The 20098-nt window shown below is 36.8% G+C and overlaps 1 protein-coding gene across 1 annotated transcript in view; it reads left to right on the top strand.

Annotated features, from left to right (window-relative positions):
- Positions 1 to 2105: 2105 nt before the first annotated feature.
- LOC141718992 (uncharacterized) overlaps positions 2106 to 20098 on the top strand; it is a 39545-nt gene continuing 21552 nt past the window's right edge. Inside the window, exon 1 of the mRNA XM_074521370.1 lies at positions 2106 to 2289. Coding sequence (XP_074377471.1) covers positions 2106 to 2289 — 184 coding nt within the window. The remainder of the gene's footprint in view (positions 2290 to 20098) is intronic.

Below are 20098 nucleotides of genomic sequence, written 5' to 3'. Positions count from 1 at the left end.
TCCCAACAAATATTTGAATTTTTAGAATACCTCAAACTAGATCTAAATCGACACGAAATAAGTTAACAGTAGTAAATTTGTGGTAGACTATTAGAATTTTGGAGTTTTGCTCTATTTTATGTTTTACTTTGCATTGAAGTTAACTTTATACTAAAGTTATACATTATATATCATGTCCGTACTGTTTACGTGGTGTTGAAGACGCTACATGGGCTCCTGTGGATTCTGTATATGTACATATATTATTGTACATGTATTATTTTATCAAACATATGATATAGTTTCGAATCAAAATACTTGTTGTCTAATCGAATATAGGAAAATGTTATTGGCAAAAATTAGGTATAAAAGAAAAAATTAAGTATAATTTTTTTATAAGTAATATCTTATACGTTTTAATTGAAATAGGTCATTGTATTAATATAAATAATATCAATTAAATAATCATATCTCATTTGTCACGTATTTGTAATTTTTTGTAACAAATTTTCGGTATATAACACTACTCATGCTATAACGTCTGGGAAATATTATGTAATTATTTTTATCAATAAATAATTATTATGTGATTTTTATGTGAATTTTGGTGAATCATTTGATAATTGATATTAATATTTGGATGTTTATTTCTGATTAAAATAAGATATTTTAATTCTTAATTATCCCGAAATTAAATATAGATAATTTTGGTATTTTTCTGGTAATTTTTGGATTACCAAATGATTTTATAAGGATTTATAGAATTAATAATGATTATTTTACATAATTATAAAATTTATTTTTAGAATTAGAAATCGTCCCACTTCAATCGTTTTTACAATTTTACAACCCGAAGCTCTTCCGAAAACTCCTTCATAACCTAATCTGATAATTCTGAACACTTTTCGTGTTTTGACTTTTTCGATCCGGGGTACGGTTTGACCTGTACGAGTCCTGGTGTGAAATTTTCGATACGCAAATCATATTATATATCGATAAGAATCCATATTCTTAAAAGGCGAGACATTATTACCTTATTTTTGTATAAAGTGTTTTATAAGAGACTCTGTTTTGATAATTATCCAAATCGGGTATTAAAATTATATCGTTATGTAGTTACTTAGCGGCTAAGTAACCTATTTTCGGATCCGATATATAAATATAATTATCGAAATATTAAATAAATAAAATATGTGATGGTTTTGTTAGTTATGTGTTGCTGTGTTATCAATTGTTTGTGAATTGTTGGACGCAAAAGTTAATTTTATAATTAATTATTGAGTTGTATGAATTTAATTCATTTTAAAATGATTTTATTGAATATATGTTTTCATAATCGCTAAAATTTCTCCTAAAATTATTTTTGTTGCTTTATAATTTTATTTACTATTTTTAGGAGTTTATAAAATTTAGAAACCAACATTTTATTTATTACTTATCTTTAAATAATTTTCTAATTTTATTTAATTGGAAAATCAGTATTCAATTCCAAATATTTTAAAAATCATGAAAATTTTATTTTATTAACTTTTGAATATTTCGAGAATTTTAAAATTATTTCGGAAATTTTCTGGCTTTTATTTCACCCCACATGTACTCATTAAAACTGTAAAATACGGGTCAAATGCGCGTTTCAAAAATAATTTTTAAAATTATAAAAATTTTATGATAATTAATTTTAATTATCTCAAGAATTTTTAAATATGTTCGGATAAATTTCGAATTATTATTACTCGTGGATTATTTATTTACAGGTCGTTAATTGCGGTTCGAACCAGGATTTCAACGAAAAAAAATATAATAAAAGGGGAATAAAACACACAGCCACTCCACCGCCTCTATCTTTCTCTGTCACTCAATCTTTCATCTCTCTGTTATCTCTCTCACCTCTCCTTCCCCGTTTCTTTCTTCCTTTTTCTTGCTTCGGTCGCCGTTGTTCTGTGTTTTTCCGGTAAGCATGGCCGATGTTCTGTTTTCCAGTCGGGTGTTTTGGTTCCCTTCTTGCTTATTGTATACATATATATATACATGTATGTGTATATGTGTGTGTGTGTGCAATCAATTGAGGTTTTTGTGTCGCCTTTATTCTTCCCGTCGCCGCCACCCTTTTGCTTTTCCGGCGAGGGATGTTGAGGCGTGGTCTGCGTTTGTGTAGGCTGCTGTGCGCGTTGCGCGTGTGTGGCTGTGTCCGTGTGGGATCGTTGTTCTGTGTTGCCTGTACTTATTATGTTGCTGCGGTTGTTTTGCTACTCTGCCGCCTTTCGCCGGTTTCCGGCGAGATGGCGGTGATGTCGCGTGGGTGCACACGTGGTTGCCCTGTTTCCTTTATTCCTGTTACTGCTGTGTTGTATTGATTGAATAATTTGATTTATTCGAATTAAAATTTTGATGATTATTCGACTAAGTATTTAATTATTCAAAAGTTATATCGGTGAAATACGCGTTAGAAACCCAAAATTAATCGGGTACCCGCGAATTTTACCGCCGTCGGCGATGAGCCTCGGCGAGCCGACGGTGGACGGTGATGATTTTTATCTGAGTCCTAAGAATAAAAATACGAATAAAAATGTGAACAAAAATATGAATAAAAACATAAAAATAATTGAATTGTATCGGTGATTGGGATTGCGAATGGTGTTTGGGTGTGGTTGTTGTGATTGGATTGTTGTTGTGGATTGACGTCGATTTGATTTCGACGGGTAGGCCGATAAACAAAGGAAACGCTGCCCGATTTTCGGGAAATTAATTCCGAAAATACGGGAACGTAACCTATAATTATCGGAGATGTCGAATAACCTTATACAATTATATTATATGCACTTGACTGCGATTGAGACAAGATAATTTATAAATAATCGATTACCCTGTTTTTCAAAACGACGAGTATACGTATTTTCTGAAAATAAATACCGAACCGAGTTTCAAAGATGTGAACCATAATTTCTATGTGTATTTCGATAATACATATAAAAATGAATTCGGTTATGAAATCGTATGGGTAGAATAGGATAACGATTTGATGTTAAGCTTAAGCGGTTATCTGAATTAGGGTATTTCAACCCTGTAGGTTTTAGACGGAAGACCCGAGATTTGACATCGGACTAGGAACGATCTAGTGATTAGACGTCGAGATCAACGAAGTTCCAACTGAAGGGTCTGAATGTTGGGATCGTATCCAGAATAGGATAGTAGTTTGACGATAAAGCCGAACGATCAAAGTCGAACCAAAGTCAATAGCGGTTAAAGCTTATTGAGGCAAGTATTCCTGATTTTTCTTTTAAATATTGCAAGTATTCTTGAATTTCTTTTAAAATACTGCAAATATTTCTTCGTTCCTATTCTAAGTTCAGAATAATTAAATGTTTTATATTTCGCTGCAATTACTCTTATTATGCATGTTCTTTTTATTCTTGTTCCTATAATTCGATTGCTCTCTTGAGCAAATATCCATTCTTTCGGGTTATTTTCGAACCCTGAATTGGGATATTTTGAATTCAAAATGATTTGACATCAAAATACTCCATGGGCTGGATACTGATGATGTTTTGGGGATTAAGTGTGTCTTAATCCTGAGGACCGGGATATGGCTAGTGCCTCGAGATGGGCCGTAGTGCCTGGGGACCCGACTGGATCTATATATTGAGATATAGATCTGCATTATATTCTGACTGATCAGCAGAATATAGATACGAACTAGTGTCCAGTCTAATTTGTTGTTGATCACCATTAACGACATTCTCTCTTAAAAGGTTTTATGATTCCAAAACCGGATAAAACCCTGATTCAGGAGATGAATCGGGAAATCGCTTGGCATTTTTGGATTGTAGTTAAAGGCTGGTGACAACCAACGTTTATTCGCTCAACTTACTCAAATAAATAGAATTATTTTAAGATTTTATCCGGAAGTTTTTCTTATGATATTAATGCTTGAAACTCAAATTATATACTTGCTGGGCATTTTTGGCTCACTCTTGCTTTGTAAATTCTTATTTCTGCCAGAAACATATAAGGATAAAAGTGAATAGCTTTGATAGACAGTAGACGTTAGAGAAATCTCTGCTGCGAGAGGTTGAAGAAGTTAGTGGAATATGACAAGAGTGTTAGGACAAAGGTATTTTCATTTTTATTTTAGCTGTTGTAAGTTGTAGAAGATTATATTCTTGTTTCATACCATAACCTGTAAACGATCCGGATTCAAGGGGTTATTTATTTATTTCTTTATTTTATATAATGATTGTTTAGTGACACCAAATCTTGACCCCGGAGTTGGGTTGTTACAAGTTGGCATCAGAGCTGCAGGTTATTGGTCACTGAAATAAGAATAGGTGAGAGTAAGATAGGAATGATAGGTCGTACAAGATAGGAAAGACCCTAGGCATATTCAGGTTAAATTGAGTTGAGTGTGAATTAGGGTTAGTAGATCCGAGATGGAGTTGCTTAGATAGGATCGTTGAGAAAGTGTAAGGCGAATATCACAACATTATAGGTATATTGAGTTCTCAGATCATACAATAATAAGGAGTTGACGGATCGACGGAGACTGGGTATGTTCCCCTACTTTCCATGTGGTTTTGAAGGAAATGCGGTTGACTTCGTGAGAATTTGTGTAAGAGAAGCTACGATTTAACTTAGGTATTAGGACGAGTTTCACGCCGGAGGCAACCAGTTGATGGAAGCTGATGAAGAATCAACGTTGCACATTTTGAAGGCACCACCGTTGCGAGAAGATTCTTATTACCTATCGGGAGCTGCGCGGGGAATGATATCTACCTTATTAGGTATATGTAAGACTAGCAAGAAGATGCGAACCTATCCACAGACAGAACATCGAATCACATGCGTGATTGCAAGCATAACCTCAAGGACAACGACAAGAATGTCAAAGAAAGTACTAGATGTCAGCATTACGGTAGAGTTTCAAATAAAATGATATACGACGGTAAATGAAGTTTCGTCAATCAATAAGTGCGAGCAGCATCCAAGGAAAAGTGGAAGAAGTACCAAAGTGGAGAGACCCTTATATGGGCATTCTTTTAATTAGACATTTCATTGGTAAATCAGGAAAATAACAAGTAACTTATATAGTAATGACGACCAAATATTTTATTTTTAAAACTTTAAAAAAAATGAGATTTTGGAAAAGATTTCCTTAATCAATTTTCAAAAGATTTTGCATGAAATAAGTTTTATAATTTGGTTGTCGAGGTACTACTTAAGTTTTTGGTATTATCAACAGAAAATGACCTAAAAAGAAGAATGGAATTAGATTCAGTGTTGTTAATTCAAAGGGCCAAGTAGACCCACCGACAGGGAGAAGGTTTAAGGTTTACTGTGAAAAATGCAAGTAAACGTTGTTTAGTAAAATCAATAATTGAACCAACATATTAAAATATTATGTTACGACCGGCATTTTATGTAATATTATTTGTGAATAATATTAAGTTAAATAAAAATATATTCAATGCTTGTACGTTTGTGTGAGTGAAAATTTCTGCATTTTAAATTTGCTTTGTGTAGTATATGATTTTTCAAAGCAAAAGTTTACTTAATTTCTTTATTTTTGATTTATAAGGAATATTCTAAGCTTTGGAAAAAATTTTCTTTTAAAAGACATTTTGTACACAAATTTTGAAAATGATTTTATAAAGTCTCTAAAAATCCAAGTTATTTTATGGTATAAATTTTATAATTTTTGAACTTGTACTTTATTATATAAAAATAAATCTTTGGAAATTAGTTGCTTAATAATTATCAAATTACATGAATAACCTTGCATGCAAACTCTCTTCTATTTAACCAAAGGGCTAAAGAGTCAATAACCACCCCACTAACTCACAATTTGCTAGCCAAATTACCTCCTTGACCTTGCATGCAAACTTGCCTAACTTTGGCTAGAGGGTTACTCTTGTAACTTCTCACATCCACTCACTTGTGGGCAAATAAAAACCAAACAATCATGATGATCACTCCACCATTTCTACATTTTTCCTCCCTCTCCTCTCCCTCCTCCCACCTTTCCTCTCGGCTTTTTGCCGAAATCCTACCCCCTCCCCTTTTCTTCATTCCACATTCAAGTTCCCACCTCCCATACAAGTAAATATTACTTCCTATATCATGATCACATATATTCCAAAGAGTTTTGAGTAAAAAGTTTAAGTTTTAAAGTTGCATGTAAAGGTTTTAGTGAAACTCAAAATACAATCTTGATTCTTATGGATTTAAGGTTGTTTTTGAGAGGACTACAATGAATGGATAAGTGCCAAGTCATGAGAAGGAAAATCTTGATGATTTAATGGCCATTTCCATCCATTTCATTCGGCCATGACCATATGGGAGCCGAATGAATGGTCCTTGAAATCATTCTTGTTGTTTTGATCAATTTTTGCATGTTTATGTGATAATGACTTGAATTTTGTGGTGATAATTTGATAAAACTCCTTGCATGCTAAGTGATCATCTAGGTATACCTTATGCTAGGCTTGCATGTCAATTTTAAGATGGAATATATGTAGAAAATGGGTTGTTTTGGTTTGAAAAACCCGAAGGCATGCATGCATGTGGAATTCTCTTAGTTTGTTGTAAGATTTTGACCATTTGGAAAAGATTTTGTTAGTGAGCCTTAATTTCAGTAGGAATAATGTGATAATATGGATTTATGCTTCTTGTTGCATGGTAATAATTTGTGGTTATCTTTTATAAAAATATATATCTTGTTGTTTCAAAAGCATAAAGGTTTATGATTTGTTAAGAGTAGTCTCTTTTATTTTGCCATAGTTGCACCATAGGTAAGGATGATCTCACCAAGGGTATTTTGAGAAAAAGGGAGTTAGTTCAGTAGAACACCAAGTATAGGTCTTGGTTTAAGTATTTAGTTGTTGATAATTGGGTTTGTCAAGTCAAAACCTTGGAAAATGAGAGTTATAGTTTCTGCAGAAAAATCAGTTTAGTACCCTGAGTTTAGAGTGAGTTTTGACCATGTCATTGATGTGCACTTTGAGGCCCAAGCCACCAGAAGTTAGTATGGGGAGTATATAATAGGTTTTAGGAGTTGGTTGGAGGTTTGCATGTCATTTGGTTAGGTGCACAAGTAGAATAACAAAATCTGTCCAGCAGGGGACAGTTTTGTTGCAACTTAGAAATAGGGAGATTTGGCCATGTCATGGGTAGGCCCTCATTAGGCCCAATTGGGCCTTAGTTAGAGGGTATGTCAGAGAAGTTTTTCCAACCATAGTTCATAGGATATGAGCTAGAACCATGTGTCACAAGTTAACTCAAGTCAGGGCATTTTCTGCCCAGAAAAACAGGGGAACCTTGGACTTTTAGCTTAGGCCCAAGAAGGCCCAAGCCAGGCCTTTGAGCCACATCAAGCTTGTGAGATGCCCTTAGGTCAGGAGAGTCTTGTGTAAAAATTTTGAAGAAAAACTTGTAGTTTAAGAGTGTCTAATGCACTCAAGAAACCTTAGTTACCATTCTGAAATTTGCACCAGTGAGCACTTTCACTTATCACATAGTTTTAGGACACTTAGAAGTGAGTATTAGGTCGACCACCATAGTTGTAAGATAGTATAAGGTCAGTAGAACAAAAGGCACAAGTGAGGGTCAATAGGTTTTGGATAATTTAGGAAAGGCACATTGAGTTAGGAAGCCCAAATTCGAAGACTTCGTTTAGTTAGCGACCAAGTAACTTAAGTGGTGAGTCGAGATCATCCAAGCCTAGTGTGGCATTATGGTGTATATGATGTTATTTGGTATTAATATACGATATGTGATTATGTGGCTACGTGTGTACATTTGAAAATATAAATGTTGGATATGAATTAAGTGTGTATAGGCCTAAGTGCCATCCATGTTTAATTTCGGGTTGTAAATAGGTTAAGATGAAAAGAATATATTATAATAAGGATTATTATTATTGATGTAGGATCTCGAGACGAGGGAAAACTTGCCATAAAAGTCGAGTGAAGCTCCAGTTGTTGCTCCTACCAGTCAGACCAGACCAGTCTATCTCAAGGCAAGTGATTCAACTTGACCTTCGCATTTACTGTAACCAGTTCATATATATATCGATGCAATTATCCTGAGTCATTTTGATATATTTAAATCAAGAGTATCTTTTGTTTATCTTTGAGTTACATAGAGATGCCATGAACCCTCGAGTACGTATTGCAAGTAGTTCAAAAGTCTTTCATGATAGTTTAATGCCATGATAAAATAGAGATGTGTTATAATACCTTATTGATCCTTTTGATTATCATGCTATTGATCCCTGAGAAATCTTGATGTTGCACCCTGATGCTTTGATTCAACTCTTGAAATAACCTCGATAGAAACTTTATCTTGATATCTAAAAGCCAATCTTTTCTTAAATTCATTCATGATTGTTTGATAACCCTATCCTTACCCTAAAGCTTGATGCCCTGTTATATCTTGAGCTGATGATCACTTCCTTTATATTTTAGCACCTCTATCCTATTGGAACCAGTGATGCTTATCTCCTTGATGTTCTAATACCTATACCTTGTCTACAACCATTGCTTTAAGCCTAGTTTGGCATTACTCTTTCATATTATCCAATAGCCTTGCTTAATTTCCTTGTCAAAGTTCTTGTTTATGGAAACCTCTCAATTACCCTAAAATAGTAAAGTCTAGTGGATCATGGCCCTGAGATTTAGAGTCAGAATTCCAGTGTTTCAAGTTGATCTATAATCCCCTGATAAAAATGATTTCAGTCAAAAGAGATTTTGTCATAAATCGGCATCAGTTTTCGAAATGAATAAAAGGTGGATTTTTCAGTCCCAAAGGGGGACAAATGTTTTCTTGAATGGTGGATCTGGACTGAGACGCGAGTCCTTTCCACACTTATATTAGGCTTAAAAGTTGCCTAGGGATTCCCAATAATGTTTTAGAACCCAGCGAGGTTCGGGATTACTTCGCGGCTGATCACCGGCTGTAATCCGTAGCGTCATAAAATGATTTTGATTAAGAATGGTTTTAAAGTTGGTTTTGATGTAAGCAAAATGATGCCAACTCACATAAGTTTTATCTCTCGATTATCATTGATTATGTCATTCCATTGTCATTCCTAAAGGTATATCTCGATTTATGCTTTGCGTTGTATTGTTAGCACTTGTTGAGCTTTTGGCTCACTTCTTGCTTTACCCTGATATTACAGCTAGCAGCCATGGTTAGATTCAAGCAGACTGCCCGTAAGACCTGTGATGCTGATGTTTATGTTCGAGCTCAGGTAGAATAAGTAATAATAGTTGTGTGAGGACTCGGTATTTGTAATCAGATGTAATAGTTGGTAGTGTTGGGCTGTTCCAAACCCTAAACTGTAAGATCTTGGATTTTGGTTGTGTAATACTCATTAAAATGATGTAATAGCTATAATTATTTTGCTATTTAAGTTGGGGGTGTGACAGGTTTTGGTATCAGAGCTACGGTTTAGAGTCCCTGGACAGCCCAAATAGGTTATAGGATTTGTGTGTAGGTTATAGATACTACGCGAGAGAGTAGGTAAAGTAAATTATTATTAATACTCCTCTTATTGGTTGTCAGCAAAGGGCGCATTCCTCGTCATCCTCTGGATCGGACGACACTATTGCTTTCTCCGTGTATGCTGAGTTGAGGCGCGAGTTCGACATGCTTCAGGGCAAGTACGACCGACTGATAGACCGACTGAAGAACGTGTATCCGGACAGCCGAAACTATGAAGGGAAGCCCAAGGAGCAGATGATTGCGAGACTTGAGACCTTGGTTGGGTACGTCAACACTAAGCTTGAGGAGATGCCAGCGCACCGGGACCGTACCAGCCAGTATGTCATTCAGATGGTGGCGGATGAGCTCCAGAGCATTGTGAAGACGCTTCGAGAGGAAAAGACTACCAAGCCCCGTTCAGATGGAGTGGAGCCTTAGTTCTTTCCATTTACCTTCCATGTTGTTGTACTATCAGACTCTATGGAATCCCCAGTTGATTCCGTCTTTCCTTTAAATAAGCCTGTTATTTCTAGAATCAGACTATGTCCCAATCCTATGTACTGTGACCTTTAAAATTTCAATAATTATGTGCTATTGTTCCAATTGCTCTCAACTGTTATTTTATGTTTTGTCATCATATCTGGAAACTTGACCCCATATGTAAACAAGAATGCCATGCGATACCCTCGAATCATTTTATCATTCATATTTGTTATAACACAACTCTTATTTCAGGATCATGCCTCCCAAAAAGAAGAATCCAACAACCACCTTCACCACAGACCCAAATATTCTTCAACTACTGGAAACCTTGCAACAGCAAACCAATGCTATAGCTCAACAACAACTAACCCTTCAACAACGAATTGAAAACCAAGATAACCGTGAGCCATATCAACCACCTGAACCACCAGTACCACCAAGACAAATTGTCACTTTCAAGGCTTTTCAGAATGTGAATCCACCTGTATTTCATGATACCACTGATCCAGTGATAGCAAACACATGGATCAAGGAGATGGAAAGGGCTTTTGAGTTGGTACAGTTAGGGGACGATCAGAAGACGCTGTATGCCACTTACTTCTTGAAGGGAGAAGTCATTTATTGGTGGGAATCAGTAAAAGCTATGGAAGTCACTCAGCAGATTTCTTGGGAGAGATTTAAGAAGTTATTTCTGGACAAGTATTACCCTAAGTACATGCAGAATCAGATGGAGCTAAAATTTCTTGAGTTAAAACAAGGGAACATGACTGTACTGGAATATGAGAAGAAGTTCACTGAGTTGTCAAGGTTTGTGACAAAGTATACCAGCACTGAGGAAGAAAAAGCAAAGAAATTTCAGCAAGGATTGGAGCCTTGGATCAGAGATAGGGTGGCTATGTTTGAACTTGAAACTTATGCGGGAGTAGTACAGAAAGCTGCTCTGATTGAGAATAATGGGATGCAGTCAAGGAAAGAGAGGGATAACAAGAAGAGGAAGGTTCCATTTTATGGAGAAAAGTCTGAAGCTGGAAGTTCGCAAGATCGGAATGTAAGGAGGATTGGTTTCCAGAAGGGCGGAAATTTTCAAAGGAAAGGAAATTTGGGCAAAAGGCAAGATTCAAAAGGGAACAATCAGGCAAGCCAAGGGCAAGTTGGAGAAAACAGGTTCCAGAGGCCAGAATGCAAGCACTGTGGAAGAAGGCACCCCGGAGTATGCAATAAGCTGAGTATGACCTGTTATAGGTGCAATCAGAAGGGACATTTGGCCAATGAGTGCAAGATGCCGAAGCCGGGAGTTACGTGCTACAAATGTGGGAAGACTGGACACATGGCTAGGGAGTGTAAGGCAACAGGACCAGTCAGAGCTCTGATGAACGTGGCAAGTACCAGTGCAAGCGTGCCAGCTGAGGTATTGGCATTACCTCCACCACCCGCACCAGCCCCGCAAGCAACAGCAAGGACATTTGACCTAAAGATGAAAGATGCTGTTCAGAATTCTGAGGTGATAGCAGGTACACTTTTACTCAATAATGTCAAAGCCAAAGTATTGATTGATTCGGGAGCCACAAGATCTTTCATATCAGAATCTTTTATTGATAAGATCCAATGTGATAAAACGGTTATGAGTGAGGTAGTAAATGTGGTAATTGCGAACCAAGAGAAGATTCCTGTGAATCAATTTTGTCCAAAATGTGAGATTGATATTTCAGGATATAAGTTCTCGGCCGACTTGATACTCTTCAAGCTGGGAGAGTTTGATATAATTTTAGGAATGGATTGGTTAGGAGAGAATAGCGCTCAGATAAATTGTAAGACCAAGAGAGTGTATTTAAAGACGAAGAGTGGAGAGAAGGTAGTATTTAAGGGACAGAGGCAAGAGCGACTATTTCTTACAATTATTCAGGCTAAGAAGTTACTTAGAAAAGGTTGTGAGTCGTTCCTAGCATATGTAGTGGATTCAGAGAGAGGCAGCCTCAGCATGGAAGATATTCCTGTAGTTAATGAGTTTCCCGATGTGTTTCCCGACGAACTACCAGGCTTACCACCAGATCGACAAATTGAGTTCGAGATCAACCTTGCTCCAGGCACGGAACCAGTTTCAAAGGCTCCGTATAGGATGGCACCAGCAGAAATGAAAGAGTTGGCGAGCCAGCTACAAGAATTATTGGATAAGGGAGTGATACGACCAAGTACATCGCCATGGGGAGCACCTGTTCTCTTTGTGAAGAAGAAAGATGGGAGTATGCGTCTATGCATAGATTACCGGGAGTTGAATAAAGTAACGATCAAGAACCGCTACCCGCTACCAAGGATAGATGACCTTTTTGATCAGTTAAAGGGAGCAAAATGTTTTTCGAAGATTGACTTGAGATCGGGATACCATCAATTAAAGATCAAGGAAGAAGATATTCCCAAGACCGCATTTAGGACCAGATATGGGCATTATGAATTCCTAGTAATGCCGTTTGGTTTGACCAACGCTCCGGCCGCATTCATGGATCTGATGAATCGAGTATTTAAGAAGTATTTGGATAAATTTGTCGTGGTATTTATTGATGACATCCTTATTTATTCTAAATCGGAAGAAGAACATATGCAGCATCTCTGGATAGCCTTGGAGATACTCCGACAAGAGAAGTTGTATGCCAAGTTTACCAAATGTGAGTTTTGGTTAAAGGAAGTTCAATTTTTGGGGCATGTTATTGGAAATGATGGAATTAAAGTGGATCCGGCAAAGATTGATGCAGTTATGAGTTGGGAGAGGCCAAGGACTCCTACGGAAGTGCGAAGTTTTCTAGGATTGGCCGGATACTATAGAAGATTCGTCAAGGATTTCTCGAAGATCGCCACACCATTGACCAAGTTAACCAGAAAGAATCAAAAGTTTGAATGGAGTGCAGAATGTGAAAATAGCTTTCAAGAGTTAAAACAGAAGTTGGTAACAGCTCCGGTGTTAGTACTTCCAGATGATCAAGGGAATTTTGTAATATTCAGCGATGCCTCACATAAGGGTTTGGGTTGTGTGTTGATGCAACACAGCAAGGTAATAGCATATGCGTCAAGACAGTTGAAGCCGCACGAGTTAAAGTATCCGACGCATGACTTGGAACTAGCCGCCATAGTGTTCGCACTCAAGATTTGGAGACACTATCTCTATGGAGAAAAGTGTGAAATCTACACGGATCACAAGAGTTTAAAATACATTTTTACTCAGAAAGAGCTCAATATGAGGCAGAGGAGATGGCTGGAATTGATTAAGGACTATGACTGTTCGATAAATTACCATCCTGGAAAGGCGAACGTAGTGGCCGATGCGCTGAGTCGGAAGGAAAGATTGAATGCAATGATAACATCAAAAGAGTTATCTGAAGAAATCGGAAAATTTGAATTGGAACTTTGTGCTTATGGGAAAGTCAAAGAAGTTTGTCATGCAATGACCTTTCAGCCAACACTACTGGAAAAGATAAAGAAGTATCAAGAGGAAGTAATGGAAAAAGAGAAAAATCAGTTATCTGGAGAAGAGATTAATACAAAAAGGGATGAGCAAGGAATACTAAGGTTTTCATCCAGAATATGGATTCCCCATGTATCTGAATTAAAGAATGAGATCCTCCATGAAGCCCACCATTCGAAATTTTCAATCCACCCGGGAAGCACCAAGATGTATCAAGACTTAAAGAAGAACTTTTGGTGGCCAAATATGAAAAGAGACGTGGCAGAATGGGTTGCGAAGTGCTATACCTGTCAGAAAGTAAAGGCAGAACATCAACGACCAAGCGGATTAATTCAGCCCCTGAAGATTCCAGAATGGAAATGGGAAAATATCGCTATGGACTTTATAGTAGGACTACCGCGAACAAAGTCCGGACATGACGCAATATGGGTTATAATTGATCGTCTTACGAAGTCGGCGCATTTCCTTCCAATAAATGAGAAGTCGTCACTGGACAAGTTGGTTCATCTGTATGTGCACGAAATCGTATTAAGGCATGGAGTACCTGTATCAATAGTTTCAGACAGAGATCCCCGATTTAACTCAAGATTCTGGAAGCAATTCCAGGAATGTCTTGGCACGAAGTTGAATATGAGCACGGCGTATCACCCGCAGACTGATGGCCAGAGTGAAAGAACAATTCAAACAATTGAAGACATGTTGCGCAGTTGTGCAATCGATTTTGCTGGAAGTTGGGACGACCACCTGCCATTGATTGAATTTTCATATAACAATAGCTATCATTCCAGTATCGGCATGCCACCATATGAAGCTTTGTACGGGCGAAAATGTAGATCACCAACAAGTTGGGATGAAGTAGGAGAAGGAAGAATTCTCGGCTCAGAATTGGTACAACAGTTGCATGACTCAGTCAAGTTAATTCAGAAAAGGTTGCTTGCTGCTCAAGATAGACAGAGGAAGTATGCAGATCCAGCGCGTAAGGATGTTCAATTCCAAATTGGCGAAGCTGTGTTACTAAAAGTGTCACCTAGGAAAGGGTTGATAAGATTTGGCAAGAAAGGAAAGTTAGCACCTAGATACGTAGGTCCTTTTGAGATTTTGAGTCAAGTAGGAAAGGTGGCCTACGAGTTGGCCTTACCACCTCAGTATCAGCATGTGCATAACGTGTTCCATGTGTCGTTGCTTAAGAAGTACAATCCTGACGCTAGCCATGTGATAGAATATGAACCTGTAGAAATTCAGGCAGACCTGTCATTTGTGGAGCAACCGGTTAAAGTACTCGACTGGCAAGTAAAGAGTCTTAGAAATAAATCAGTAAAGTTAGTGAAAGTACTTTGGAGGAACCCTAAGGTCGAAGAGTCGACTTGGGAGTTAGAGTCTGGTATGCGTTCCCGGTATCCTCATCTGTTCTCTTAGATTCTGGGGACAGAATCCCTTAAGGGGGAGAGGATGTTACGACCGGCATTTTATGTAATATTATTTGTGAATAATATTAAGTTAAATAAAAATATATTCAATGCTTGTACGTTTGTGTGAGTGAAAATTTCTGCATTTTAAATTTGCTTTGTGTAGTATATGATTTTTCAAAGCAAAAGTTTACTTAATTTCTTTATTTTTGATTTATAAGGAATATTCTAAGCTTTGGAAAAAATTTTCTTTTAAAAGACATTTTGTACACAAATTTTGAAAATGATTTTATAAAGTCTCTAAAAATCCAAGTTATTTTATGGTATAAATTTTATAATTTTTGAACTTGTACTTTATTATATAAAAATAAATCTTTGGAAATTAGTTGCTTAATAATTATCAAATTACATGAATAACCTTGCATGCAAACTCTCTTCTATTTAACCAAAGGGCTAAAGAGTCAATAACCACCCCACTAACTCACAATTTGCTAGCCAAATTACCTCCTTGACCTTGCATGCAAACTTGCCTAACTTTGGCTAGAGGGTTACTCTTGTAACTTCTCACATCCACTCACTTGTGGGCAAATAAAAACCAAACAATCATGATGATCACTCCACCATTTCTACATTTTTCCTCCCTCTCCTCTCCCTCCTCCCACCTTTCCTCTCGGCTTTTTGCCGAAATCCTACCCCCTCCCCTTTTCTTCATTCCACATTCAAGTTCCCACCTCCCATACAAGTAAATATTACTTCCTATATCATGATCACATATATTCCAAAGAGTTTTGAGTAAAAAGTTTAAGTTTTAAAGTTGCATGTAAAGGTTTTAGTGAAACTCAAAATACAATCTTGATTCTTATGGATTTAAGGTTGTTTTTGAGAGGACTACAATGAATGGATAAGTGCCAAGTCATGAGAAGGAAAATCTTGATGATTTAATGGCCATTTCCATCCATTTCATTCGGCCATGACCATATGGGAGCCGAATGAATGGTCCTTGAAATCATTCTTGTTGTTTTGATCAATTTTTGCATGTTTATGTGATAATGACTTGAATTTTGTGGTGATAATTTGATAAAACTCCTTGCATGCTAAGTGATCATCTAGGTATACCTTATGCTAGGCTTGCATGTCAATTTTAAGATGGAATATATGTAGAAAATGGGTTGTTTTGGTTTGAAAAACCCGAAGGCATGCATGCATGTGGAATTCTCTTAGTTTGTTGTAAGATTTTGACCATTTGGAAAAGATTTTGTTAGTGAGCCTTAATTTCAGTAGGAATAATGTGATAATATGGATTTATGCTTCTTGTTGCATGGTAATAATTTGTGGTTATCTTTTATAAAAATATATATCTTGTTGTTTCAAAAGCATAAAGGTTTATGATTTGTTAAGAGTAGTCTCTTTTATTTTGCCATAGTTGCACCATAGGTAAGGATGATCTCACCAAGGGTATTTTGAGAAAAAGGGAGTTAGTTCAGTAGAACACCAAGTATAGGTCTTGGTTTAAGTATTTAGTTGTTGATAATTGGGTTTGTCAAGTCAAAACCTTGGAAAATGAGAGTTATAGTTTCTGCAGAAAAATCAGTTTAGTACCCTGAGTTTAGAGTGAGTTTTGACCATGTCATTGATGTGCACTTTGAGGCCCAAGCCACCAGAAGTTAGTATGGGGAGTATATAATAGGTTTTAGGAGTTGGTTGGAGGTTTGCATGTCATTTGGTTAGGTGCACAAGTAGAATAACAAAATCTGTCCAGCAGGGGACAGTTTTGTTGCAACTTAGAAATAGGGAGATTTGGCCATGTCATGGGTAGGCCCTCATTAGGCCCAATTGGGCCTTAGTTAGAGGGTATGTCAGAGAAGTTTTTCCAACCATAGTTCATAGGATATGAGCTAGAACCATGTGTCACAAGTTAACTCAAGTCAGGGCATTTTCTGCCCAGAAAAACAGGGGAACCTTGGACTTTTAGCTTAGGCCCAAGAAGGCCCAAGCCAGGCCTTTGAGCCACATCAAGCTTGTGAGATGCCCTTAGGTCAGGAGAGTCTTGTGTAAAAATTTTGAAGAAAAACTTGTAGTTTAAGAGTGTCTAATGCACTCAAGAAACCTTAGTTACCATTCTGAAATTTGCACCAGTGAGCACTTTCACTTATCACATAGTTTTAGGACACTTAGAAGTGAGTATTAGGTCGACCACCATAGTTGTAAGATAGTATAAGGTCAGTAGAACAAAAGGCACAAGTGAGGGTCAATAGGTTTTGGATAATTTAGGAAAGGCACATTGAGTTAGGAAGCCCAAATTCGAAGACTTCGTTTAGTTAGCGACCAAGTAACTTAAGTGGTGAGTCGAGATCATCCAAGCCTAGTGTGGCATTATGGTGTATATGATGTTATTTGGTATTAATATACGATATGTGATTATGTGGCTACGTGTGTACATTTGAAAATATAAATGTTGGATATGAATTAAGTGTGTATAGGCCTAAGTGCCATCCATGTTTAATTTCGGGTTGTAAATAGGTTAAGATGAAAAGAATATATTATAATAAGGATTATTATTATTGATGTAGGATCTCGAGACGAGGGAAAACTTGCCATAAAAGTCGAGTGAAGCTCCAGTTGTTGCTCCTACCAGTCAGACCAGACCAGTCTATCTCAAGGCAAGTGATTCAACTTGACCTTCGCATTTACTGTAACCAGTTCATATATATATCGATGCAATTATCCTGAGTCATTTTGATATATTTAAATCAAGAGTATCTTTTGTTTATCTTTGAGTTACATAGAGATGCCATGAACCCTCGAGTACGTATTGCAAGTAGTTCAAAAGTCTTTCATGATAGTTTAATGCCATGATAAAATAGAGATGTGTTATAATACCTTATTGATCCTTTTGATTATCATGCTATTGATCCCTGAGAAATCTTGATGTTGCACCCTGATGCTTTGATTCAACTCTTGAAATAACCTCGATAGAAACTTTATCTTGATATCTAAAAGCCAATCTTTTCTTAAATTCATTCATGATTGTTTGATAACCCTATCCTTACCCTAAAGCTTGATGCCCTGTTATATCTTGAGCTGATGATCACTTCCTTTATATTTTAGCACCTCTATCCTATTGGAACCAGTGATGCTTATCTCCTTGATGTTCTAATACCTATACCTTGTCTACAACCATTGCTTTAAGCCTAGTTTGGCATTACTCTTTCATATTATCCAATAGCCTTGCTTAATTTCCTTGTCAAAGTTCTTGTTTATGGAAACCTCTCAATTACCCTAAAATAGTAAAGTCTAGTGGATCATGGCCCTGAGATTTAGAGTCAGAATTCCAGTGTTTCAAGTTGATCTATAATCCCCTGATAAAAATGATTTCAGTCAAAAGAGATTTTGTCATAAATCGGCATCAGTTTTCGAAATGAATAAAAGGTGGATTTTTCAGTCCCAAAGGGGGACAAATGTTTTCTTGAATGGTGGATCTGGACTGAGACGCGAGTCCTTTCCACACTTATATTAGGCTTAAAAGTTGCCTAGGGATTCCCAATAATGTTTTAGAACCCAGCGAGGTTCGGGATTACTTCGCGGCTGATCACCGGCTGTAATCCGTAGCGTCATAAAATGATTTTGATTAAGAATGGTTTTAAAGTTGGTTTTGATGTAAGCAAAATGATGCCAACTCACATAAGTTTTATCTCTCGATTATCATTGATTATGTCATTCCATTGTCATTCCTAAAGGTATATCTCGATTTATGCTTTGCGTTGTATTGTTAGCACTTGTTGAGCTTTTGGCTCACTTCTTGCTTTACCCTGATATTACAGCTAGCAGCCATGGTTAGATTCAAGCAGACTGCCCGTAAGACCTGTGATGCTGATGTTTATGTTCGAGCTCAGGTAGAATAAGTAATAATAGTTGTGTGAGGACTCGGTATTTGTAATCAGATGTAATAGTTGGTAGTGTTGGGCTGTTCCAAACCCTAAACTGTAAGATCTTGGATTTTGGTTGTGTAATACTCATTAAAATGATGTAATAGCTATAATTATTTTGCTATTTAAGTTGGGGGTGTGACATATTATTTATCCCAGTTTATAAAATTATTAAAATTTAACGAGATTCGTGATTCGAATGAACGAAGGATGATTGAAGGAAATGGCAGAATCTTCTAGATGGTGGAAAAAAAATCATATTTTAACGACGAAATTGAGGCGTTGTGTGATCGATGGTTATTTTATGCAGGATAAATAGAATCCGAAGCAGTGGTTATAAATTTCGTAGGAACGTAATTATGATCAAATCATTAAAGCATTTAAGGTGACGACATTTTCAGACATCATTTCGAAGCAATGATGTGACTTAAACCATAAACCGGTATCCGAACGATCCTGAAGGCAAATGTAGGCGAAGCATGGAAGGTGATCAACATTGACATTCTTTCTTCTAATACGATAGTATACGTTTTCTTGATTCTTGAATGCGACTGGAAGCAATGATTATAAATTTCGTAAGAACGCGATATGATCGAATTATTAAAACTTTGAATATGGAGGCATTTCCAGAAGATATTCCGAAGTTATAATGTGACCTATACGGAGAATCTCTCATCTGAATGGTTCCGGAAGGTATACGTAAGTGAAGCGTGGAAGGTGATTAGCACTAACATTCTTTCCTCTAATACGACAACATATGTTTATCTTGATCCGTGAATACGTATGAGCTCTTCTGTTGATAAATTATAGGAGATGAAAATGAAAGAAAATTTCTTGTATTCCTTCTGAATTGTTTCTCTTCTCAAATTCTTGATTCCTGATTGAGACAACAGTGTTGTGATATGACGCTTTGTCGAAGTGACGAAGAGTCGGGTGGGACGCCATCTAATCATGTGCCGTATGCCATATAGTATGAAAGACTGGCCATCTTGAGTACGAATATGGTTGTCTCATTCATATCCAAATCATCACTCATTCTTCTTCCTTCAATTTATTGACTTACAGATTCTTCCAACTGTTTGTTGCATTGTTATTTCTTATCCTTCTTTTCATTCAAAGTCCTATCCACAAACTCTCCTCTTGCATAGAGTTTGTTTTTTGACGATTACAAAAGAAATAGAATAGTTCCGTGCGACAGGTAGAATTACGTGGCAAAGGAGAATGTGACTGCAAGTCGATAAATGATGGACATTTGCGAGCAATGAAGAATGGATACACCGAAAACGTGGTCATGGCAATGATATCAAATCAGACAGTTGTTCGTGTTACGAGGATCTCATCAGTATGGTAGATTGCGTTAACGTGATGCACTT

This window comes from Apium graveolens, chromosome 4, assembly GCF_009905375.1.
Source record: "Apium graveolens cultivar Ventura chromosome 4, ASM990537v1, whole genome shotgun sequence".
Classification (NCBI taxonomy): domain Eukaryota; kingdom Viridiplantae; phylum Streptophyta; class Magnoliopsida; order Apiales; family Apiaceae; genus Apium; species Apium graveolens.
This window is presented reverse-complemented; position numbering and strand designations above follow the sequence as displayed.